This window comes from Phyllostomus discolor, chromosome 5, assembly GCF_004126475.2.
Source record: "Phyllostomus discolor isolate MPI-MPIP mPhyDis1 chromosome 5, mPhyDis1.pri.v3, whole genome shotgun sequence".
NCBI classification, from domain to species: Eukaryota; Metazoa; Chordata; class Mammalia; order Chiroptera; family Phyllostomidae; genus Phyllostomus; species Phyllostomus discolor.
In genome coordinates, this window is record NC_040907.2 from 150,545,626 (window position 1) to 150,570,062 (window position 24,437).

General features: G+C 43.5%; 2 protein-coding genes and 1 pseudogene across 5 annotated transcripts in view; 2 read left to right on the forward strand and 1 right to left on the reverse strand.

Moving 5' to 3' along the window:
* MMS19 (MMS19 homolog, cytosolic iron-sulfur assembly component) overlaps nucleotides 1–18,925 on the reverse strand; it is a 28,081-nt gene extending 9,156 nt beyond the window's left edge. For 2 of the 4 annotated variants that reach the window (XM_036027102.1, XM_036027101.1), the window contains exons 1-10: nucleotides 18,767–18,917; nucleotides 10,842–10,890; nucleotides 8,759–8,859; nucleotides 7,865–7,950; nucleotides 7,399–7,473; nucleotides 6,918–6,987; nucleotides 6,436–6,564; nucleotides 6,284–6,345; nucleotides 821–907; nucleotides 306–380 (exon numbers count right to left, since the gene is read on the reverse strand). In XM_036027102.1, the coding sequence (XP_035882995.1) occupies nucleotides 306–380; nucleotides 821–907; nucleotides 6,284–6,345; nucleotides 6,436–6,564; nucleotides 6,918–6,987; nucleotides 7,399–7,473; nucleotides 7,865–7,950; nucleotides 8,759–8,859; nucleotides 10,842–10,890; nucleotides 18,767–18,878 (846 nt within the window). In that variant the 5' untranslated portion in view covers nucleotides 18,879–18,917. Of the gene's footprint in view, nucleotides 1–305; nucleotides 381–820; nucleotides 908–6,283; nucleotides 6,346–6,435; nucleotides 6,565–6,917; nucleotides 6,988–7,398; nucleotides 7,474–7,864; nucleotides 7,951–8,758; nucleotides 8,860–10,841; nucleotides 10,891–18,766 lie in introns of all 4 variants that reach the window. The other 2 variants (XM_028511707.2, XM_028511708.2) reach the window with 2 other exon arrangements.
* LOC114496194 lies at nucleotides 11,801–12,951 on the forward strand (annotated as a pseudogene).
* Nucleotides 18,926–19,256: 331 nt separating the features above from the next.
* UBTD1 (ubiquitin domain containing 1) overlaps nucleotides 19,257–24,437 on the forward strand; it is a 53,248-nt gene continuing 48,067 nt past the window's right edge. The window contains exon 1 of the mRNA XM_028513534.2: nucleotides 19,257–19,811. Coding sequence (XP_028369335.1) covers nucleotides 19,742–19,811 — 70 coding nt within the window. The 5' untranslated portion in view covers nucleotides 19,257–19,741. The remainder of the gene's footprint in view (nucleotides 19,812–24,437) is intronic.

Genomic DNA, 24,437 nt, shown 5'->3' on the forward strand with positions numbered 1-24,437 from the left:
TCAGCAGAAAAATCAGCAAGATTTTATAATTGTAATACCCAGGGCAAGAAAAATAGGTGCTCGCCCTCGCTGATGAAAAATAAGCACCAAGAGGGAGCCCTGGTCGGCCTTTCCTTGGCTGCAACTCAGCTACTACAGGACAACACAGTATTCAGGGGGGCCTTTAGGTCAACATGTAGGTCCAGATCCTGGTATCCCTCTTTTGAGGCCCACTGACCTGTGTCCTGGCTTTCCAAAAATCTACAATCCCTTAGCAACCCGAGTTTGTCTAAAGGCAGCTGGACCCTAGAAGAAAAACCACTCACCAGAGTCTGCAGAGAATCCAGCTTGGCACTCAGAATGTCGGAATCCACCTTCTCAATCAGCAGAGGCAGCAGGAACTGCAGGAGAGACAGGAGAACTGACGTCTGAGATAGGCAGTGCTGCAGCCTCAACAAGGCCAACCAGTCTTACTGCCACCTGTCCCCAGGGGCAGGTGCTATGCCAAGGGGCTATTCTTGAGTCAGGAGTTGTGACTTTAAGCCAACCTTCCTACCAAGATGAGGCCAGACTCCCAGTTACCGGAAAAATGGTTGGCAAATCTATAGACTTTAAAAAAGATACCTCTAAATAGGGATGCGATTACTATTTCAAAGAAGAGATGGAAAAGTTTTCTACATTGAAGGTCTGAAGATACTTGCCACACAAACCTGAAGACACTGGCAGGATGTCATACCTTAAAGTGTATACTTGATCTTTCTTTTCCCACATGCTTTTACTGTTCTTTATTCAGGGCCTTCTATGAGCTGAGGCTACATCCCATAACCACGGCTAGACCTACCTCAGCAAATCGTGGTGTGGAAGCCAGCACAGCTCGGAGGCTCAGGATGAGATCTTCTCTCTGGATACCATAGGGATCATTAGGTGGCTGGAAAAAGGAGAAGGGCAATGGGTTTGTATAGCTCTTTGGACACGGGCTTGAACCTGACAACCCAAAGAACAGGGTAATATTTATACCCAGTCTGGCAGAATAGTATGACATAAGGCTCCAGCAGGAAGACATCTCACTCTTACGCATTCCTTGGGAATGTTTGTCTTTGGAGTATTTATTTTCTATATGATCACAGTTTCTATCTGATCTGTCTTGTCAGAGATAAGCACCATTAACTTTCTGGTGCATTGCTTTCTTCTCTGTATATATATATATATATATATATATATATATATATATTACCACTATGCATTAGTGGACACTGTTTCCCTTTAACACATATTTTTAGAAAATGTGACTGCTGTGTACATATTGTTGATAATTTATTTTTTCACTTAACACATCAGGAACATTTTTCCATGGTATTACATTAATTTTTCATAATATTAGTTTTACTAGCTGATACTATTCCATTGTGTGGTTGAGCCACAATTTATTTTAAAACCGCCCCCGTTGATGGACATTTTTATTATTTTTTTACTCATACAAAAAGCTGTAATTCTGGCAATATAAAAAAGCATTGATGGTTTTTGCATCAAGATGGCAGATTGAAAATGTGCACCAGAGTTTCCTTTTCCTTTTCAGAAACCCCATGAAAAATGCAGTTAAAGGGATTTTCTTTTCTCTTTAAAAGATATCAAGTTAAAGGCTGAAGAAAACAGGATAAGAGATGTTAGCAACAAAATTTTAGAAGCTGAAAAGCAGATGGGTAAGAAGAAAATAACTTAGGAGAGCCAAAACCCAGAATCCCCAGCAGGCATGGGGCAAGCTGAATAACTACCCGTATACAGTCCTTGGAAAGCTTAACAACTGGCAGCACCGGGTACCTCTGGAATTGGGAGTGGGGTTAGAGAAGCGAACCGACCTCCTATATCGCCTCCCAACGCCCCCCTAACTGCAGCATCTGAAGGTTTCCTTATCTGGAGAGGGTAGGACAGGTTTCCAGTCTTGGAAATATAAGTGTAGTTGAGAGCCTGGGTGCTGTACCAAAAAAAGAGGTCCAAGTAATGTGGTACTGAGTGCTGAAGTTTTCTAGCCTTTACACCCCATTTGCTTGTAGCCAGACGTCTCCTCTAGGTAAAGCTAAGGTCTTTTTTTAGAAGAACCTGACTAGCCCAAAAAAGGAGAACACACTGGGGGGTTCTCCAGACTGTCCACGTAAGCCCTTCTACAGTGAAGCTCACACTCGACAAGCCCATTCCACGTGCTCTGAGCTCCCCCTTTGATCTTTTTATAATCTGCGCTTTGAAACATGTGCAAACTCCCAAGGATTATCAGTTACCTGAGGAAAGCCTCTAACCTGGAAATAGAGACCAAAATAAATTGAAGAAAACTTGGAGGAAACAAAGACCACATATATGGGGAGAAGAAATATTTAAAAACAATATATCAATATTTTCAAAAAAGATAAAGTAACTCATCTATGAATTAAATAAGAACAGAACATTTTAACGCCCCTTCTCCCCCCAGAAAAAAGCACTTTCAGAGATTATCAACAACAAAAGGATCTTGGAAATCAAAAGCATGAAGGCAGAAATGAAAAAAAAAAAATCAATAGAAGGGATTGCAGAGAGATGTGCTTCTTCTGTCCTCCGGTCCATTCCTCAGGCTGACCACTGCAGGCCGAATTTCCCAGGCTCCCATACGGGCTTGGGTTCAGCCAATGTGAGACACTTTGGAGAAGAATGCAGCGCAGAAGGGAAGAGTCAGGGTATTTCTTCCCATCCCTCTGATTGCGTTGGCACCTGCAGCATTGACTGTTATCTCCTTCATGGCTGCACCTCTCACTGATAGGCCCACTCTACTTCCAGCTTTTGTTAAATACTCTCAGCCCCTGGGATGCAGTAACATCAACTCTTCCCTTTGTCTCTCCAGGCGAGAGGTGGTAACTTCTTCCTGCTATTGATAATCTCTGGGTAGCCTCTGTGATGAAGTGATGAAAGAACTGTGGCTCCTCAGTTCTTTCATCACTTGTATAAACAATTTCTTGCATTATTTCTGTTTTAAATACCAAAGTGGTTTCTGTTTATGGCTTGGCCAATAGAAAATATAAAATTGTACAATTCTCTCATAAAATGACAAAAAAATAGACATACAAAATATGAAAGAAAAGGTAAGAGATTCAGAGGTCTAACAAAGATTAATAGGAGTTTCAAATAAAATAAAGGAGTAGAAGAAATAGAAGGGAAGAAATGCAAGAAAATTCCTCAAGGCTAAAGGACACAAATTTCTAGCTTGATAGGGCCTACCAAGTATCAAATACAATGCACAAAAACAGACCCACAGTAAGGCACATCACTGTGCCTTATATTTCAGTATATGGGGGCAAAAATCAAACTTAAAAGCTCCCAGAAAGGAGGGGGAAAAGTCAATACAAAGATGTACGAATCAGGAGGAATCCAGACTTCTCCATGGAAGTACAAACTAGAGGTAAATGAAGAAATGCCTTCAAAATCTTGGAGGAAAAGAATTTCCACTCCTGAATTTTATACCGATATTGTTAATAAGTGAGAGGAAAGAATGAAAACATTCACAAACATTTTAGATTCACAAAATCTGAAAACCTTTCACTTTCATGTATACTCTCTCAGGAGGCTAACAAAAGATGCACACCACCAAAATTACTCATAAAATAAGACATATGTGAACACAGGAAATAGAAAATCTGATCTAAGAGAAAGGATAAAGGAATCTCTAGGATGACAGTGAAGGGAGAGTCAGTATCTACTCCACCACAGGAGTAGGAAGTGGCCAGTTGAGACTGTACGGCCAAGTTAAGAATAGTTTTTACATTTTTAAATGGTTAAAAAAAAATCAAAAGAAGAATAATACTTGTGACATGAAATTATATGAAATTGAAATTCGTATGTCCATAAATTAAGTTAAAAAAATTTTTATTCTCTAATTACAGTTTACTTTCAATATTATTTTTATTGGTTTTAGGTGTATAGCAGAGTCGTTAGACAATCACATACTTTACAAAGTGTACCCCCGATATTTCCAGTACCCACCTGGCAATATATATAGTTGTGACAGTATTACTGACTCCATAAGTTAAGTTTTATTGCAATAAAGCCACTGTACCACATTCCAATGTCTAGGCTGTTTTTGTGCTAGAACAACAGAATTAAGGAGCTGCAAGAGAGACCAGATGGCATGCAAAGCCTAAAATGAATATTATCTGTCCCTTTACAGAAGAAGCTTGCATCCCCTGCTCTAGAGGGAACATACAGGTAGAGCGAAAGTCAAGGAACCATCACTTATACCAACGTGATCCCCTAGGATGATGGCATATGGCCAAAATGGATTGATAAAACCATAAAAAATATTTCTAACACAAACAGTTTGACACTAAAAGCCAGGTGTCTCTATTTTTTTTTAAATCCACACCAGAGGACATTATTTTCGTTACTTTTAGAGAGAGTGGAAAGGGGGCAGGGGGAGGAGAGAGAGAGAGACAGACAGACAGACAGAGAAGTATCAATGTGAGAGAGAAACATCAATGGATTGCCTCTTGTGCACGCCCTGACCGGGGATCAAACCCATAACCTGGGTATGTGCCCTGACCAGGAATGGAGTAAGTGACCCTTTTGGCTATGAGACAATACTCCAATCAACTAAGCCACACTGGCCAGGGCAAGGTATCTCTATTTCAATTGACAAGAGCTTTCTGTTCCCTACAGACCGTAGTGCAGAACACACATAAATCTGCTAGAAGAGAGATTCTCTTATCATTATCTATAACCTTGTTTTGCCTAGAATATCTCAGAGAAAATACATAACCTGTCGGGAGCAGTGATTATCTCTAAAGGGAAAATGTGTGGTGGCTGTAAAGGAGTATATGGAAGCTTAATTCTTTATCCTTTACATGTTGAACCATGCTTATTTGTATTACCTTTCAAAAAAATAAATGACACTCTTCCTTGCCTTCAAATTATAAATGCATATATTTCAACAAGTCCACTTTTATGAATTTATCCTGTTGTCAGACCCATATATATGTGTGAAATGATATATGTACAGGGTATGTAAATTGCAGCATTGCTTGTAACAGCAAAAGATTGGCAACCAACCTTAATCCCACAGAGGACTAGTGAAATTCATTAGGTATTTCCGTGCAAAGGAATATCACACAGCCACAGAGAATAAAGAGCTAATTTATATACTGATACAGAACACTTTCCAAGATACACTTTTAAGTGAAAAAGGAAAAGTACAGGAAAAGTATATGTATGTGCTCCATTTTGGGGGGGAGGGAGACATAAATCACTTACTTATATGTGAATGAAAAAGGCTCTGTACAGACATAACTGACAAAAATAGCTGACAAAGAAAGAAACTTGATAGGTATATTTTTTCACCTTTTGGATTTTGAATCATGTGAATGTTTTACCTTCTCAGAACCAAGACAAAATAAAATAAAGCAAAACCAGAGAAGCCTGGCAACCTAACAAAAAGCTTTCAAGATTTCAAAGATGTAAGTTCTGAGTTAGAAATAGTGATACTGATTACAAAAGAAATGAAAAGAATTTCAGGAGAGAGGTAGTTCAAGCAACACAATGTCAACTGGAATAACCTGGTAAGAAATTCCCTATGGCAAAGATGGCTGTGTACCTATAAAGGCAATGAGCGCCGCCAATACTCAGATATTGTTTGGTATGCTGTGACATAACTCATTTCATTTCTTCCAAGCTACTAATGCTTGCAGTAATGAGACCCTGAGTGTATGGAAATAGAAGGGAAATCAAGATGTAGAATGAGAAGGTCCAAGGGGGTCAGAGCAAACACCTCCGGTACATACTATGCTCAAATGTGTCTTGTTTTGTCAGTTTGTTTCTATGGCCTGAGATGCCCTGTTGAACTCCAGGATCATATCCTAAGCATCCCTCAGAAATCAACTGAAATCCTAACTATCTTATCTGTGAAGTCAGTTCTTGCCTACTCTAGCTCACACAATTCTGTCTTCTCTGAAAAATTACAGCATTACTTGTTTTGGTCCATAACCTCATATTGTTACTTAACTGTTTCAACCTTCAAGGGCAAGAACCATGTTTTACAATCCTGTAGCCCTCAGCACTAAGTATAATGGTAAAGGTCTTAAGGATCCCCCTAAACACCTGCTGGACTGAATCATTCCTCTGACAGCAAATGCTTCTCCACTTCCCAGTTTACTAAATCCTAAAGACGGGGATTTTTCTCCTTTGTTCATTGTTATACCCTCAATGCCTAGAAATGGGACTGGCAGAGAGCAGGTGCTCAATGAATATTTAAATAAATGAGTGAATGAACAAACAAATAAAAGGTGCTACTTACAGGGGTAAAATCAATAGGGAAATAACAGGATGTCACTTCAAACAACTCCTCCACAAAGGGTCCTAAAGCAACAGAGAGAGAATGAGGTTGACTTAATAAGCTTCACTCATTTGACAAGCCTCAACCAACTAATTGAAGGCTACAGGATATACCCAGGTTATAATCCCTGGAGATTAGGTCATGGACGATGCGGAAGGCCACCAGAAGATTCCGGGGATCCTTTTCACCATCCATCACTTGGATGAAGCCAAAGGTGAAGTCAGCTCCTAGACCCTTCAGCTCTGGGGAAGAGAGAACAAGGTCACTGCTGTCCCATGCAGTAGGAAGTTGGGCTTTCTTCTGGCCGGTGTTCTCCCCTTATCATGCCTCCCAGAGAGGACCCTTTCCCCCCCTACTCAGCAAAGGAGAGATGTGCAACAATATATAACTGTTACAGAGGTAAGAATTTAAACATCAGCCCAAATTCTACCCTTCCTTTACTTTATCAGAGAGTGAGTAGACCCCAGTTTCCTGTTACCATCCTGTCAGCGTATCAGCTCTTCTATATAACCCCCCAGGCTCAAATGCATCCTGGTATTGGAGGACATAAAAGGATTTGCCCAATCTTCAGATTTCCCAGAGACCTGCCTCTTACCTTCTTCCCGAGTTTGCATGAAGTTGGTGATAATACTGTAGACTGTGTGCCGGTCCACCTGTGGCAAGGACTTGGAGGTGGGAGAGACGAGAAGTAAAGAGAGTGCTCAAAGAATAACTCAGCTGACAAAACTACCTCTTGCTTTACAATCTCTAAGAAGGCAGTGCTCTTTATACCAGTATAAGATGAACCTGAGGAAAGGCAGAGAGAAGACATGGCTATAGCCCAGCACTGCAGCAGTGGGGCCAATAACCAAAACCAGTCTGCTGTCTACCTTACTTCCTGCAGGTGTAAGAAGACACAGGCCAGACCGAATGGCTTGCCTCCCTCTTCTTACATAGCACCGAGGAACAGTGTGCAAACATGGTCAGAGACCTGAAACAGTAAGAACTTCGAAGGCAATTTTTTTTTTTTGCTATCTAATTCTGGTTATGTGAAAAGCTGAGAGAGAGAAAATACCGAAGTGACTGTTATCACTCACCTGTACATGGACTTCCTGAAAGATGGCTTTCAGCACAGAGACAGCCAGCCCTGGGGGCAGGGCCACACACAGGCTCTGGGGGGAGAAGAGGAGACCAGTAAGAACCAAGGGAATTCTAGCACAGCCTTCAAGACATAACCCTAAGACAGGCCTAATTAGCTACAGTGGGAATCACAACATCCATGTTCAGCAAGAAGTGAAAAACGTGGTCCCTTTTCTTAAGTTGATTAGTTCTTTGCCACACCTTCCAGGCTGGCTCTGAGTTCTAGTCCCCAAAGGATACTTTTACTTTCTAAAGTAAAACGGACTTAAACACAAGTGAAGCCGGCTGACACAGCTTAGTCACACATTTGGGGCATCTGCTCCTCAGCACTCGAAGCCTCACCCCCAAAGGGCAAAGGGAGAATTCACTGGAAAGGGGCTCCTGCAAACATGGTGTGTAATGGAAAAAAAAAAAAAGACTCACGAGTGCCCTCAAACCCCGCAGGACAGATGGGATCACAAGATGATGGTCCTTCAGCCTGTTCTCATAGAATAGGATCAGGTGTACCACTGCACAAACCAGAAATTCAGCCATTAGTTCACACAGGCTGGAGGAGGGCTCACCAGCTTCATTCCTTCCCAGAGTTTCTGAGGGCTGATACTACTTGGGCTTCACTACAAATTTTCTCCTTCACCAAGAAGTATGTCCCATGCCCTCCCATTTGAGGATGCCTTGATTAGACAGGAAAATAGGTGAACATCTTTTATTATCCATTCTCACATAGGTCCAACGTCAAACCCACTCTCAACCCCAGAACTGTCTTTCCATAGAACTGAAGCTGGCAAACTTTCTCAAATGGCTGTGTAGTAAAAACCTCAGGCTTGCAGGACATAGTATCTGTCACTACTACTCAACTCTGCTCAACTTGGCCACTGCTACTAAATGCAGCACAAATAATAGGTAAATAAATGGGTGTGGTTACATGCTAATAAATAAGTATTTATAAAAACAGGCTGCAGTTTGTCTACACCTGCTATAGAAGATAAGTAAGTTGCTGGCTTTTTCCCTTACGACTTCAAAGCACTTTGATATTTCACTACTTTTCCACTCCATCTATGAGACATTACTTAGTCCATTTTATAGAGAGGGGAGGGTACTGAAGAAAAAAAAACCTGTCTAAAATCCAAGACTGTCTCATCTTTTGTTTCAATTCTTATAATTTCTGTGACATACACCAGTGAGGAATGAAGACCCTGAATTAGTAGTTCACAAATACCTCACACCCTCCCTCCCTCCCTGTCAGGTTGGCTTGAACAGACAAGCAAGGCCTTGCTTGGCTCAGCAATCCAGGGACACCCCTCCTAGTGATGCCAGTACCTTCCTTCTCCAGGAGCAAGGGGTGACACTGGAGTAGCACCTCTGATAGAAGTTGGATTCCTCGTGCCCGAGTTCGGGGTTCTGGATTCTCTAGAGAAGACCTGGGAGGAAGTAGGACAGAGAGAGCCTGACATTACCTAGTTCAAACTTCTAAGGAAGTGAATATTTTGTAATTAGTTACACTCACCCTCTGGGCATGGAAGCCAGAAGAGGAAGGTATTCTGGAGGTGCTTAGTATGACAAATAACAGTAAGGCCAGAGCCTAAAGGGCCAATCCCCAGATGATCTGGCATCATTAGAGGGACATGTGACACCACAGCCACCAGAAGTGTCCCTCTACAGGCAGTGACTGGGCATTGGGCTTACTTTCCCCAGTGGTACAATTGTGACATTCCCCTGAAATACAGCTTAGCAGCTACCCACAGGGCTCAGGAGATGACTGGCAGCTGCAGTTATCAAAACAGGGGGAGAATAAATATATTATTGCTCAAGAAAAAAAGCTGAGGGCACCCACCAGGATCTTAGGGGGGAAAACCCCCCCAACAACTTTGTAACTGGAAGTTTAAAAGGTAATGGCCAAAATAAAGGTTTTAACTGTTTAGGATTACTAACATAAAAGGACCTGAACTGAGGTCACGAGGAAGTGATTTATTGTCAACATAGCTCTACAGAGGTTACATTTAAATATACTAGAAGGAAGGAATCGAAGCCAGAAATTATAGGAAGTAGAGGATTTCTGATGAAGACCTGGCCAGGATATTTCAGTGAGACCTCAAGGACGAGGGTATCTGTACCTGGGGGTTAAGGGGAAAAAATGACATCCCTCTTAACAGGGTCCCCAGGATAGGAACTTATAGAAAGGTCCCTGCTAAGTAGTAGAAAATTGTGCATTTAAAAATAAACCGAGGCACACAAATGCTCAGAGAAGCATTATTCAGAATACCCAAAATGTGGAAACACCTAAATATCCATCAACAGACAAATGGCTAAACAAAATGTGGTATATCCACACAACAGAACATTATTCAGCAAGAAGTGAAAGCCTGACACACGCTACAGCAGGGATGAACTCTTCGTGAAAGCAGCACGCTATGTGAAAGAAACCAGACAAAAAAGGGCCATATATGATATGATTCCATCTAATGTGAAATGTAGAACAGGCAAATCCACAGAGGCAGAAAACAGACTAGTGGTTGCCAGGGGCTGGGAGGGGATGGGGATGAGACATGACTGCTAATGGGCATGGGGTTTCTTTTTGGAGGTAATGAAGATGTTCTAAAATTAACTGTGGTAAGGGTTGCACAAATACGCGAATACATGTTTTTAAGTGGTGAACGTTAAAAGTGAATTATCTCTCAATAAAGGTGCTATTTAAAAAAAAATGGACGAAGGCCAGAATAATGAGCAGAAAGGTCAAATGGTTGCTTATGTAGGAGAAATGCATAATGATGACTTATTCCCCCCACCATTTCTACGTTTCTGTTTTAGAAGACATGGCCATGACTATTAACAATCTTTGCTAAGACTTGTCAATTATTTGGTCTACCAAGTATGAAATATGAGGAAAGCAGGCTATAAGCACAGACTTCCTCTGGTGCTTAGAATATCTTGTTGTAACACTGGTCTTCCAGCTGTTTTCCCAAACCTTTTCCTATAGTGGGGGTCTGGTGCAAGGCCCTGGCAACTCCCCAGGCAGGACCCAAGGCAGGTCTGAGTCAGATCCAGGATGTCTAGAATCCCATTTGGGGCAGGTGGGTCTGAAGAAGCACAGGAGGAAACCCAGCTCTAATTAAATGATAGTTGATGACCTTCAACCACACACCTCACTCCAAATCTGTGGGCTGATCCAGGAGCTGGTATGGCCCACAGACTGTGTGTTCCCAATACTTCCTTAAGAGTCTTACTTAGGTGGCACAAAACTGTTTTCAGGAGAAACATAGGCTTAGCCTGAGGTACTGCTGAGGGGGTGGGCTACAGTAGTAGAAAGTCAATCCCAATTAGTTCCAGGAGAGCAGCAGTCTACAAAATAACTTTTTGAGGCTGGGCTAGAGAAATGCATTCTAGAGCAGAGGCTCTTTCTTACCCAAGGGCTTCCACCACTTGTAACACTGTATAGCTTCCAGATTTCACATCTAGAGGAAACAAAGGAAAAGTAACATGAAAAAGCAAAAACAAAACCCCATCCCAGGGCTCAATGGCTCTCTCGGTGATGTTGCCTGCCTACTCTAGGTTTGCACTGTGAGGCCCACTGTGTTTCCCAAGAGCACATCCTCACCCCTCGAGAAGCATTACTCTAACATTTCACACATGCAGCTTCAAGTATAAAAATTGAAAAGTAACTATATCATTTGTAGATTATACATGTACATGATTATATATAGAAAATAGAAGAGAAAAACTGAAAAAATACTACAAATAATTTGTTAGGGTGGCTGGGTAGAAAATTAATATTATGAAATTAAGAACCTTCACACACACACACACACAAGCCTGTAAAATAATTTAAATGAAAAAAAGATACTACTTACAATAGTTCCCCCCCCCCCAAAATAAAGAAAAATATCTGGATATAAACTTTAAAAATGCAAAAACTAATGGTGAAAACTTTAAAGCACCACTGAGGACCACAAAAGAAAACTCAAGTAAAAAAGTACAAATAAATAAATAAATAAATACACATACCAGAAGTAGGCAAATTCTGAAAACAAGTAATGGGGAAGGAAGGGAAGACCTTCAAGATACTAAAAGATTGTTATACTTTTGAATATACTGGTAAATTTCCATACAGAAGTAAAAAAAAAAAAAACCTAACCAGTGTAATATGAGTTCATATTCAAAGAAATCAATGGTACAGAAATAGAGTCCAGAAAGTGCCCTGATCAGTGTGCCTCAGTAGGTTGGGTGTCCTCCCACAAACAAAAGGTCACCAGTTCGTTTCCTGGTCAGGGCATGTGCCTGGGTTGCAGGTCAGGTCCCCAGTAGGGGGCGCACGAGAGGCAACCACACACTGATGTTTCTCTCCCTCTTTCTCCCTCCCTTCTCCTTTCTAAAAATAAGTAAATAAATAATACCTTTATTAAAAAAGCAAAAAAAAATCTTTAAAGAAAACAAAAAAATAAAAAAAAAAAAACATACCTTGAGTAACCAACACCCCAGTGAAGATACAGAATATTTCTATCACCTGAGAAAGTTCCCTCATGCCCCCTATTAATTAATTTCCATTTCTATAGGTTGCCTCAAATTTAATAAATGAAAAAAGTTTCTTCAGCATTCAGCATACATCATTTAAGAAGCTTGCTGCTGATTTTCCTATGGGAGCCACCAGGTTGAGAGAGGAGTGTGGCCTTCTCCTCTCCCCACCATGGCGTGTGCTCATCCACTGATACCAGTGTGCTTCAAAAAGGGGAGTCATCTGGCAAAAACGTTGCTTTGCCTGCTGTGTTCAAGACCCCCATTCAACCAGATATCGTGAACTTTGTTCACACCAACTTGAGCAAAAACAAGAGACAGACCAATGTTGTCTGTGAACTGGCAGGTCATCAAATCAGAGCTGAGTCTTGGGATGCTGGCAGAGCTGGGGCTTGAATTCCCAGAGTTCGAGGTGGTGGGGCTCATTGTTCTGGCCAGGATGCTTTTGGAAATATGGGTTGTGAGGGCTACATGTCTGCTCCAACCAAATACTGGTGCCCTTTGCATCACAGAAGTGATGTGCCACCAGCTCTGTCCTGGCTGCCTCCGCCTTACCAGTGCTGGTCCTGTCTAAAGGTCATTGCACTGAGGAGGTTCTTGAAATTCTTTCAGTGTGAAGATACAGCTGAAGGCTACAAAAACAAAAAGGAGGCTATTTTGCTTCTTAAGAAACCTAAGGCCTGGAATAGCATCAAGGTCTATGCCTCTCAGTGAATGAGAGATGGCAAGGGTACAATAAGAAACCACCGTGGTATCTAGCACAGGGGACCTTGCATCATCTATAACGAGGACAGTCGTATCATCAAAGCCTTCAGAAACATCCCGGGAATTACTCTGCACAATGGAAACAAACTGAACATTTTGAAATTAGTTCCCGGTGGGCATGTGGGCTGTTTCTGCATTTGCACTCAAAGTGCTTTCCGTAAGTTGGATGATCTGTATGGCACTTGGCATAGAGCTGCTTCCCTTAAACGTACCTACAACTCCCCATGCACAAGACGCTCGATACAGACCTGAGCACAATGAAAGCCCAGAGATCCAAAGAGCTCTCCAGTTCCATGCAAGATTCATCACACAGTCCTGAAGGAGAAGCCACTGAAAAGCCTGAGAATCTTGTTGAAGTTACATCCACATGCAAAGACCACGTGCTGAAACACCATTCTTTGCCGGGCCAAGAACCACAGCTCCAGAATGTATAAAAAAGCAGCAGCACTAGAAGCCAAATTAGATGAGAAGGGGGTTCCAGGCAAGAAGCCTGTGGTAGGGAGGAAAGGAAAGAAGGCTGTTGGCCTTAAGAAGCAGAAGATGCCTTTGGTGGGTAAAAAGGCTGCAGTTACCAAGACACCAGCAGTTGGGAAGAAGCCCGCAGAAGAAAACTACCACAGAAGAAGCCTGTGACATAAGCTTCAATGTGTTCATTCCATAAAGGTCAAATCACTCTGGACAGCTTATTTTTGAAAACAAAACAAAACTGATCAAAGGCAGTAAGATGAAGGAAAAAAAAAGAAGCAGCTTTATCATTACAAAGAGCCATCCATTTGTCTGTGGTTCCTTGAATCCCAGTACTTGAGTGAACTCTCCTGGCAGACCCCTGTAGTCTTCATACCTTTCACAAGGATCCCATCTTGAATTACACGCAAAACCAACATAAAAAGTGAAGTACAAAAGTAATACAAAATTAGGAAAAAATGAAGATATTATTTACATTAGCTTTACAGCTATCACACCGTAATAAATAAGAGTAAGGAAAACCATGAGTAAGGTGGCAAAAAACTAGAACAGATTTTGAGGATGTTTTCAACAAAGGTGACTAAATTTAACACCTTATTCTAGTTCTGCTGAGTCTACCTCAGAAATGTCTTTCAAATATGACTCCTTTTCATCCCTATGACCAGACTATATAGCAACAGATTTCAAAATAGCCCTCCACTTTTTTTGTGTGATGAAAATGTTCTGGAATTTGTAGATAGTGGTGATGGAGGCAGAATAGTGTCAATATACTAAAAGCTAGTTCGTTGTGCACTTACAATGATTAAAGTGGTGAATTTCACCTCAGTTAAAATGAAAAAGCCTTCTAATCCACCTGTATTCTATCTAGAATCACCTCCCTATCCCAAACATGCACCATTCCTTTGCTCCTACTGCCTAAGACTTAACTCCTTGGGACTTGAAGTCCTTCACAGTGTGGTCCCCAAATCTCCTCTAGCCTTACCTTTCACCATGACTCCCACCATTCAGTCACATGAAATCCCAATATGTCAAGTTCTTCCATATCCTCAGTCCTGTAAATATTCCCTGAATTTGGACTGCCTCTTTCCTGCCCTTGTCAATCAGAGGAACTTCAACTCTTTAAGATCCAGCTCCAATGTCAACTCTTGTGAAACCTTCCTTGATTCCCAAAACAGAATTACTCCCTCTTCTGTTTTCTCCATAATTGTTGTACGTGTTTGTTTCCATTTATTTATAAGGCATTTATTGAACATCTATTATAAAATCAGGTACTGTGTTAGGGGGTGGAGATAGAAATATAGACAGAGCTTTTAATAAAGAGCCCAGTCTTTTAGAGCAGAAAGACATCTAAAGCAATCACAGTGTAACAAGTTCAGCATTACCATAGTGATACAAACAGAGACTGGGTTAACATAAGAAAGGAGTAAAAAATTCTTGGGTTTATGGACCATTGCTCACTAACTGAGCAATTAACTGAGTCAATTCTCTTAAAGCTATAAATTCTCCCAAATGAAAAATATCTGGAAGTACTGTTAATTACGTACTTGGACTCCTGGGATGAAAGAAGCTAATAAACAGTTAATTTAACTAGGGTACCCTCACTGGCATTAAGGAAAATAAGTCAAAGTTCCTTTCCCTAAGTTTTTCCAATGAGTCCAAGATTTGCTCTCTAAAAATGGACCTATTAGCACCTCCTAACTACCCACACTTTCCTCAGCAGGACACCAGTTTGTGTGGGAATGTTGTCAAAGGAGTGTTTATATGAGACTGACACAGAATGCACAATCAGACCTCTGTCTGATGGAGTTGCAGCCACTTGAGAATCTGGAGTGGCAGCCAAGGGATGGGGGTGGTGGGGGCAGGGCTGGTATGTGAAGGAGCAGGAGAAAGAAAAATCCCAATCAGGACGCAATTCCAATTAAGCTCTCCAACTGTCCTTTCTGCTGAGGTTGTCACACACTTCTCAGAACTATATTTTACTGTTTTTTTAATAATCTAACAATCTTTTGGATTCAGGAATACTGGTCTCCTCAAGGAATCACAAATGTGTGACAATACAATATAATAAAGACTGAAATTAAGGAAAATCCCAATAAGAAAATTTATATCCATCACCTGTAAAATTCAACATGTCCAAAAATCACTCTTCAAAACCAGCTCCATTCCCAACTCTGTTTTTTTGAACAAATACTTCTCTTTTGCTCATTCTCAGGTTTAAAAACTTGAGGTCATCTTAAGACTTCTCCCTCTCCTTCAAACCCTATAACTAGTTAGGCCCCAAATTCCACAGATGCTCCCTTTTCTTATTTCCATTAACTTAGGTGGGTTTTTTTACAGCACACCTACTTATGAAGGAGGAACCCCCCCAAAAAACAAAACCCTGGAATTATCTTCTAAAAGGCAGGCCCCTCGTAGTACAGGTTTCCCCTGCTAGGTGAGTGTTCTAGGAACCCATCTGTATCAGTGTACCAGCTGGCGTTGCTGTGAGAGGCTGCATTCGGCTTCAGTAAAATTCTTTTGAAGACTCTTTCAATGTATTCATCCATTTCATGATAATATATCTGCCCACACAGTGCTTTGAGTGTTCAGCAGTTTTTGACCCAAGATGGCATGACCCCCATGCCCCACCCTCCCTATCACCTAATCTCACCCCCCCGCAAGTGACTTTTCTCTCCTCATGAAAAAAGTCCTCAAAGGAAATCAGTTACTGATGTGGAAGAGGTGGAACGGCAGAAGCACTAAAAGGCATCAAAACTGATGAGTTCTAAAACTGTTTGGAGCAGTGGAAAAAAAAAACTCTTGATGGGTGTATTGAATCAAATGGAGAGTACTTTGAAGGTGACTTAAGTTTAAACATGTAAGAATAAATACACAATTTTTATAAACAAACTCTGTTTTTTGGGCATCCTCCCTCATATGCTGGTCTCCAGGTAACTCTGGTGGTAGGAATAGGAGGGTAAGATGTGGAGATGTGTACAGAAATAGCTACTAAGCAAGTCTGCTAATAAACATATGAGTGGTTGAGAAATAAGTACCACAGAGATTATGAAGTGTGAGATGATGTCTGGCTGGAGTAATCAGGAAACTCTTAGGGGGTAGTCAGTGAGCACTCAAACTGGGCCTCCACTCCTAGGTCTGACTTTGATTAGACAGAGCTAGTGGGGGGAACTGGGAAGGAAAGCACTCAGGGAAAATAGCAAATCAAGGTGGCTGCGTGGAACTAAAGGTCCAGGAGAGGACTGGTGAGAGTAATGGCTGGGGCGAGAATGCAACGCCTTTAACCTTTAGACTGCCAGAACATTTCTCTTCTATTACTTATACCTCTGCATCTGACACTTTCATCAGAACCCAGGTAAAGAGCAAAGTTGGTGGTAGCTGCCTTTGTGATTAGAGCGAGTTCCTTCTGCATTTATAACTTGTTGGCGAGGCTGCTGCTGTAGGAGTGGCTGAATAGATGCTGGTTTCTTCAGCACTGACAAAGCTTGATTTTGGATGGAGGATAAGAAAGCACATTTGGTTCTCAGGACACTTCAAAACTGTCAGCCTTCAACAACCTTAACTGAAGCTGTGATCTAAGACTGAGAATATCAATTTAATCCTTCTCAAATTCACTTTCATTATGTGACTCCCTTGCTCAAGGATCTACAATGACTCCTATTACCTACAATAGGTCATTTACATCCCTCTGCCTGGAATCCAAGGTTATGCATAATCCAACCCCACCAAACCTTTTCAACCTCATGTTATTACCCGTTACTCATCTGTTACTACCAACCTCCTTTTTGGAAGGGTTAAATTACAACAGGGCTGGTGTTACAGTTTTACCTGAGCTGAGTTAAATTTAAACTAGACAATAATATAGGCCATTTATTTCAGGCATACAAATATAAATTTTACAAAGATATTTATAAGAATTGGCATTCCTTATTCACGACTCTCAAGTGTGTTCTGAATTTGAAAAATTCAAAATTATTGTGTTCATAATATATAAACATGAAAGAATAGTTACAAATAACATTGATATAGCAATGTTCTTTATCTTGGTAGGGGTAGGTGTGTGCATTTTTTTAAAATCAGCAAACATACACTTAAAATTTGTACACTTAATGGGATATAAATTTTACACCAAAATAATATGTAAAGAAACTCTAGTTAATAATATGCCTACCAAAATATTTAGGGGGAAGTTTACTGACATCCACAATTTAAATGGATGAATAAATATGTGATACAGCAAATGATACTAAAATGTTAATGGCAGGATCTAGATAGTGAGTGTATGTGGGTTTCTTATGAAAGTCGTTAGACTTTGCAGTAAGTTTGAAAATTTTCATAAAACACTGGGGAGAATGACATCGGTAATGCACTGTATTTGATCACTGTAAGCACTGATAATACACTATACTTCCTAATGCTGTAAGCAGTTAAACTTAGTGGAATGGCCGCATCAGGCATCTGCTCCTTGATGCTTCCATGCCACTTTGCACGGACCTCTCATAGTCCTTTTCATGGTGTAGTGATGGGCACATATCTAGGCTAATTTGTATTTATATTCCTATTGCTCTGCATCTGTTTGGAGCGACTACGTGTTCAATAATTATGAAATTAATAAAAGTGGAATTGCTAAGGACCAAAGTATTATATACTTCCTGCAGATTCACTATATTAATTTATTACATTCTAAAAGTTACTACGTTCAATTTTGAAGAGAAACATGCACTTTACTTTTCCCCAAGCATGAGAAATTTCCAAAAATAGACAAAACTCATCTGTTTTCATGAGATTATTTTGTATTCTATTACTTAACAAGAGATATGAAGGCCTCCTGACATTCAAAAACTTAAAAAAATTTTTTCCTAAAAGAGTGAAGTCTCAGAATTCCAAGGAAATCTGGAATTTCTTTTATTCAAATCTTAGGCTAAGTTGTCAGAACTAAGAGATCCTTGAACTGGTCAAAAGGAGGAAACTGGAAATCCGGGGAAAGGATAAAAACAAATACCACATAAAAAAGTCACGAAACAAATTAATCAAGAACTTCACCAAGAAACGGAGGAAAAGCCTTAAGGAGGATACACAGAACATCTCAAACTCCCCCAGGCGGCTTCTCTCCTCTCTCCAATTACAGCCAGGGATCTGGCCGCCGGGCCACTCCCAACATGCCACGCGACTGGAGCTGAAGCTCCTTAATATGCTTCTTCTCACGTCAACCTCCCAGAAACGACGGGCTTTCGCGGCGTCAGCACCAGAGTCTAAACTGGAGCATCTGGGTCCGAGTCCGGGTTCCCTCGCCTGCCTGATCTGCGAGTCTCTGGGCCTGTTTTCTTAAGTATGAAGTAGTAATAACTCTTCCTAACTCGGGCCGGCGCACAGGGTGGCTATAAAAGATTAGGGGAGTAAAGGCACTTTAAGGAAAATGCAAGCGACTATCAATTTGTTACAGCTCTTAAGTACAAGATGCTCACAACCTGTCTCAGACCAATCTCTCAAAGTCACCGCTGTACCTCATTCCCTTCCCGCCCGGCCACAGTGCTGAGGCCGCTCCCTTCGGTCGGCCCCCAAGAGGAAGCCCCGCGGCGACGTCTGGCGTACCTGCAGCCACCTGGTCAGCGGGGCCTTCCTGCTGACCCATGACGAAGTCGTGCACGAGGCCCCACAGGGCGCCCGTGGGCGCCACCGCCTCCAGATCGGCGGCGGCCGCCATGACGCGAACTAGAGACCGTGGGAGGGGAAGTGGGCTGGGGCGCGGGACGGGCCTCTCCGCGCACGCGCCTACTGAACCAATCATCTGGCGAAGACTGAAGGGGCGGGGCGCTCCTTGGATCACGTGCTGTGCCGGCTCCTGGCAAGGCAGTTTCAGGGAGGGGTGGGACAGTCCTTTCCCGAGGGGCGGGGCCTAGAGTCAGCGTTGTGGCGCGGGGAAGGCAGGCCGCTTCTGGGCATGCAGCCGGGGGCCATTGAGTGCAAGTAATTCCCGGCCCTGCTACCCCGGAAACCGACGGCGGGGCGGGCACCTGGCTGGGTGGGGCCGAGGGGCGGTACGCACCCTGGGGGAAACCAATGAAAAAATCAGGCTTTGCCCGAGTGGGCGGTGCCGTCGGTCACATGCGCACCTGCGGCGGGCGGTGGCGGCGCGGGCACCGCGAGCCGGCGGCTACAAGCGGGGCTGGGCTGGGGCGGGGTTAGGCAGGTGAGTGACAGGCTCCGGGGGGCCGGCCCCAGCTGGGAGTCCGAGCTAGCCGGGTGTAGCTGCGGCGGTGCCCGCCCCCTCTCTCCGCCCCTTCAGCGGAGCTGTTCTCTGGCCGGGCACCGTCGCGGGCCCCCCTGGCCCGGCCACCTGGGACTGTGCTGGGGAGTCGGCCACCTCCCTCTCTCCCCTCACCCGCAACCGCAAAGTTTGTGGCGAAGCCGGCGCTGGGGCAGAGCGAGCCCCCCGGGGAGATCGGGGAGCAACCGATGAGGGGCGACAGGAGCCGTTGACCCCGGACGCCGCCGTCCGGGGAAGGAGCGCGGAGCAGTTGACCAGCCCGCCGCCTCCGGTGCATGGGGGCCGGCTGAGGAGCCAGCATGGGCAACTGCGTGGGGAGACAGCGCCGGGAGAGGCCAGTCGCCCCGGGACACCCCCGCAAGCGAGCAGGTAACAACCGGGAAGGGAGCGGGGCTACGGGCACCCTGCCAGTTGTCCCCCTCCTTGCCCGAGCCCTGGGTTTCCCGAACGACCTCCCACGGCTCCTGGCGCCTGGCTTTCCCCGAAGGTTGCTTCCGAGCCAGACCAGGGGCCCCCTCCCTATCCCTGGTGGCTGGGGAAGCCGAGTTGGGGCAACTGCGAGCGCTGACCCGGCTTCGAGCTCTACTCGCTCCAACTGGGAAGCTCCGGGTGGGAGTGGGGGCGGGGGCAGGAAATGTTTGCAGACCGCAGCGGGCCGGCGGAGTGGAGGAGGGCCGGGGTGAGGGCGCCGCTGGCCTGGCAGCGGGGCCGGGGTCGGATGCCGGCCGGTTGGGGCACAGCGCGGGCGTCCGGGCGTCCCCAGAACTCGGAGCGAGTGAGGCGAGAACAGTCGCTCCTTCCAAAAGACTGTCTGTGTCATTATCCGACTGCAGATCGTGTCTGCCGGAATCCGACTTGCTGAAGCACCGCAGGACTCTGGGAAAGAAATCTTTATTTTTCCCGCAGGGCTTTTTAGAGCCTCCTTGCCTTCTGGGAGTCTCGGAAAAGTGGGGTGTGGGGTGGGAATCGCCCTCGGGTTTTTGGGATCTTTCCCAGCCATGGGAATGGGATCTGTTCACTGGTGATCGGCGAGGGCCGGGCAGCGCCTTCTCACTTTCTTGGTACACTCCTATCCTGGCACTTCGCCCTGGGAAGAGGGCTGACGATCGTTTCTCCAGGTCTAGTACTTACTTCCTTCTCTGAGGGTGTTGCAAGGACCTTCTGAGAATGATAAAATCGTGGCCTTTAGAGCTGAAAGACACCTTTAAACTTATCTAGAGTCCGAATAGAACCTATCTCCTCCTATCTATGAAAAAGCCCATATCCAGAGAGGTTGAGCAACTTGCCCAAACCCACACAGCTAGTAGGTAGTACAACTGGAGCTAGAACACAGTCTCCTTTTCCACCCAATTGCCACATATCCCTTTGTGTAAGAGGAGCCACAGGCAGAGTAGTTAATGAAGTGGAAACTCTAGTTGGAGTTTCCTGTCTCCTTTAACACCAAAGGTGTGTTGGGGGCTGGCGGAAACTGGGAAGGAGGATGAGGGAAACAGGGAAGGATGTCTGTATGGTGGACAGGATGACTTGTGAAAGAAGAAGTATGTTTTTATAGGGGGGTGGGCAAAATTTAACATTGAAATCCTCTTGGCAACCCTGGCCATTCTGACTGAGGAAAGTTGATTTTTCAAAGCCAAGGGCTTTCTTCCATTCATTCATATATTCATTCCACAAATATTTATTATGTATGTACTCAGTTCACATAATTGATTTTGTCGCATTTATCACTGTTGACAGCCATCTCCTACTTGAAACTCTCTCCCCTTCCCTTTTTAGCATTAGACTATCTTGGTCTTTTGCTCAGATCACTCCTGGGTGTGGACACACTCTGGGTCAGTTCAACATTCTGTTTTTTTCTCTCATTACACTCCCTCCCAGAGAGATCTTACTCAGTTCCACAACTCTTTGTCCATTGGGAAGACCCCTATGCTGGATCTTCAACTATTTTCTTTCAAACATTAGACTCATATCTCTGAAATACCTACTGAACATGCTGATGTAGTTATCCTCAGATTCAGCACTTCTAAAATCAAGCTCTGCATCTCTCCCCTTCAGCCAGTTTCCGTCTGCTCTTCCATTCTTGCAGCTGCCTACCTTCATACTTTGAAGACTTCTCTCTGCTGACTCTCTCTGCTTCCTGGCCTCTGCCTTCCAGCCAGTAAGTCACTGGGACCTACTGTTTCTTCCTTCAGCAGGTCTTATAAACCTGCCCCTCTCCACTCTACTTCATGTCCTTGTCACCTCAAGTACAACTCATCTCCCAGGCTGAAGTTAGTTCCCCACCAAAGGCAAGTTCATCTTCAGTCATTCATTCAGTGCCTATCCACAGTAGGCCTCTCAAAAGACATTTGTTAAATTAACCTGCTCTAAACCGTATAGTTTTATGTTCAGGAAAATTTTCTGCAAAAAGTCCTTCCCTATGTCTACAAGAAGTTGAACTCTCCAGACGGTTCAAGTTGGGTCTAGTCCTTTTTAAGGCACGCTTTCTTTCTCTTCCCTGACAGTAGGCCACCAGTGTTTGCTCATGTTATTTCCCCCTGCATATCAAGAGCCTTTCTTCCCTTCAAGGTCCACCTCAAATCCAATATTTTTTAAAAAGAACCTTGCCTGACAATTTCACGCCTACCCCAGTGGACTTGATTGCTGCTACTTTTTTCTTTTTTCTTTTTTTTTTTAAGATTTTATTTATCTTTAGAGACAGGGAGGGAGGGAGAAAGAGAGGGAGAGAAACATCAATGTCTGGTTTCCTCTGACACACCCCCCACTGGGCACCTGGCCTGCAACCCAGGTGTGTGCCCTGACTGGGAATTGAACAGGTGACCCTTTGGTTCACAGGCCAGTGCTTAATCTACCGAGCCACACCACCCAGGGCTGATAGTTTCTTCTGAGAATTTCTTCAGATACTCTGCACCATTTAATTAACAATTATCTACTCCATATTATTAGTCGTTTCTTTGATGTTTACAGTCTTATATCAGCAATTACATTGCAAGCCTTGAAGACCTGGGTTCTCTTTTCCACGTGTGTGTGTGTGTGTGTGTGTGTGTCTTTCTCACTCATATACCCATCCATGCACACACATACATATGCTCAGCACTAGGCACAGTGGCTTGTACAGAGGAAGCACTCTATATTTGTTGATTTTAGAAAGCTGACCCGACTTCATCTTACCATCTAAATTTTCCATGTAAACATTTTACTGAGTTATATATCTGCATTTTTACCTCGTAGTGTATCTTTTTTTTTTGCAATTCTGTGGGTCTCACTATAAGTAGCTTTATTAATAATATCCAAAAAGCCAAGGGGAACTCTGTAAAATGACAAGTATAGTATAAGGGAAGAAATCCTTCTTAACTCAGTGTGCACCTGGCATTCCTGTAACATCTGCCGCTCACTCTTTGACAAGGACACAATTTTACATTGTAATGCTAACGTCTAAAACTCCCCTAGCGCCCACTGTAACTTCTATGCTTCCTTGGTCACTGGTGTAATGGAAGAAAGCCTCACAGAGAGCTAGCATCTATGCTCTAGTCCTAGGCCTATGGTTGGGTGACCCTGGGCAAAACATCAAACCTCACTGGGTCACGCTTTCAACATCTTAGAAAGGGAAGGGTTTATACTACATCTTTAGAGCCATTGGAATCATCTTCACAAAGGCAAGTATTTAAAACTGGAAAGTTATTGAGTTGAAATCTTATGCCTTGTCACCCTTTGGCTTTAGTTCTATCTTCCCAGTCACTTAATGGGTGAAACAGAGACATAACACCCACTGGTCAGGCAGTGTTGGATTACCTAGAAGAACCAGGTGGTCTTCTCATCTCATCAAGTTTTGTGGTTGTCACTTTTTTTTTAACTGTTAATGCAAACCTAGTGATCTTTGTTCTCCCCTTTAGATGTTGAGTGGCCCTTACATTCTTCAGAGAATACTTGGGGATTTACTCTTTTTTGGGGGAATGTTCCTGCTACCCGCATATGTATACCCTAAGTAGATCAATATCTCTAACCAAGAAGTGAGTGGGTGCGGCTGCCTCTCCTTTGGCCACCCCAGGATGAAATAGAGGTGGTAGAACAGGCCAGTCACTTGCCCAGCTCCACCCTTTGAGAATGTGGCAGGGCTGAAACCCAAGTATCTGACTCTCTGAGGTGCCAGGCATATCCACTTACACTCTGGAATCTCAGGCTTGGGGTGGACAGACCCAGGGTCCTGTTTTGGGTTAGTTGGGCTTGGCAACAAGTCAGCCTCTCATTGAGTGGGCTGCTGTGGCTATTCTTGAGAGAATCATTGGGCAATCTCTCCATTTGCTCAGTAAATATTTACTGAGTGCCAGGCATCTTGCTGGCTGTGAGCAGACCTGGTCCTTGGCCACATGGAGCTTATAGTTTAGGGGGACAGATAATAAACATATAGTCATGCAGATTAAGTGTGTTCATACATGGAAATTCTGTATGATTATGTTTCCAATTATGTGTTATATATGCTGGAGATGCTCACATTTATAATTTCAGCCCATCCTGTCCCTACATATTCTGCTGCCTACTCAACACATCCAGTATCTAAAAGGCTTCTCAGTTTAACATGCTCAAAACGAAATGAGCTCTCCTTCCCACCCCTGCCCTTTCCAGACTTGCCGATCTCAGTTACTAGTGATTTCATCTTTCCAGGTGTCTAAGCCCTGACTTCTGCCTTTCTCTCACATCCCACATCCGCTGAATCAATAGATTCTGTTGTCTTCGCCTTAAATATATCCAGAACCTGCATCTCACCATCTTCACCACTTTCACCCTGGTCTAAGCTACCATCGGCCTCTTAGCTGACCTTGCTACTTCCTCCCTTGTCTCCTGACAGACTATTTTCAGCACAGCAGCAAGTGATACTGTAAATTGTACATCAGATTTTGCTACTCCTTTGTTCCTCATCTCAAAGTCCTTGTGTTGGTTTACAAGACGTGATGTGCCTTCCAACAGCGTAACTGTCTTAAGCCATCTCTTGCTCTTCAT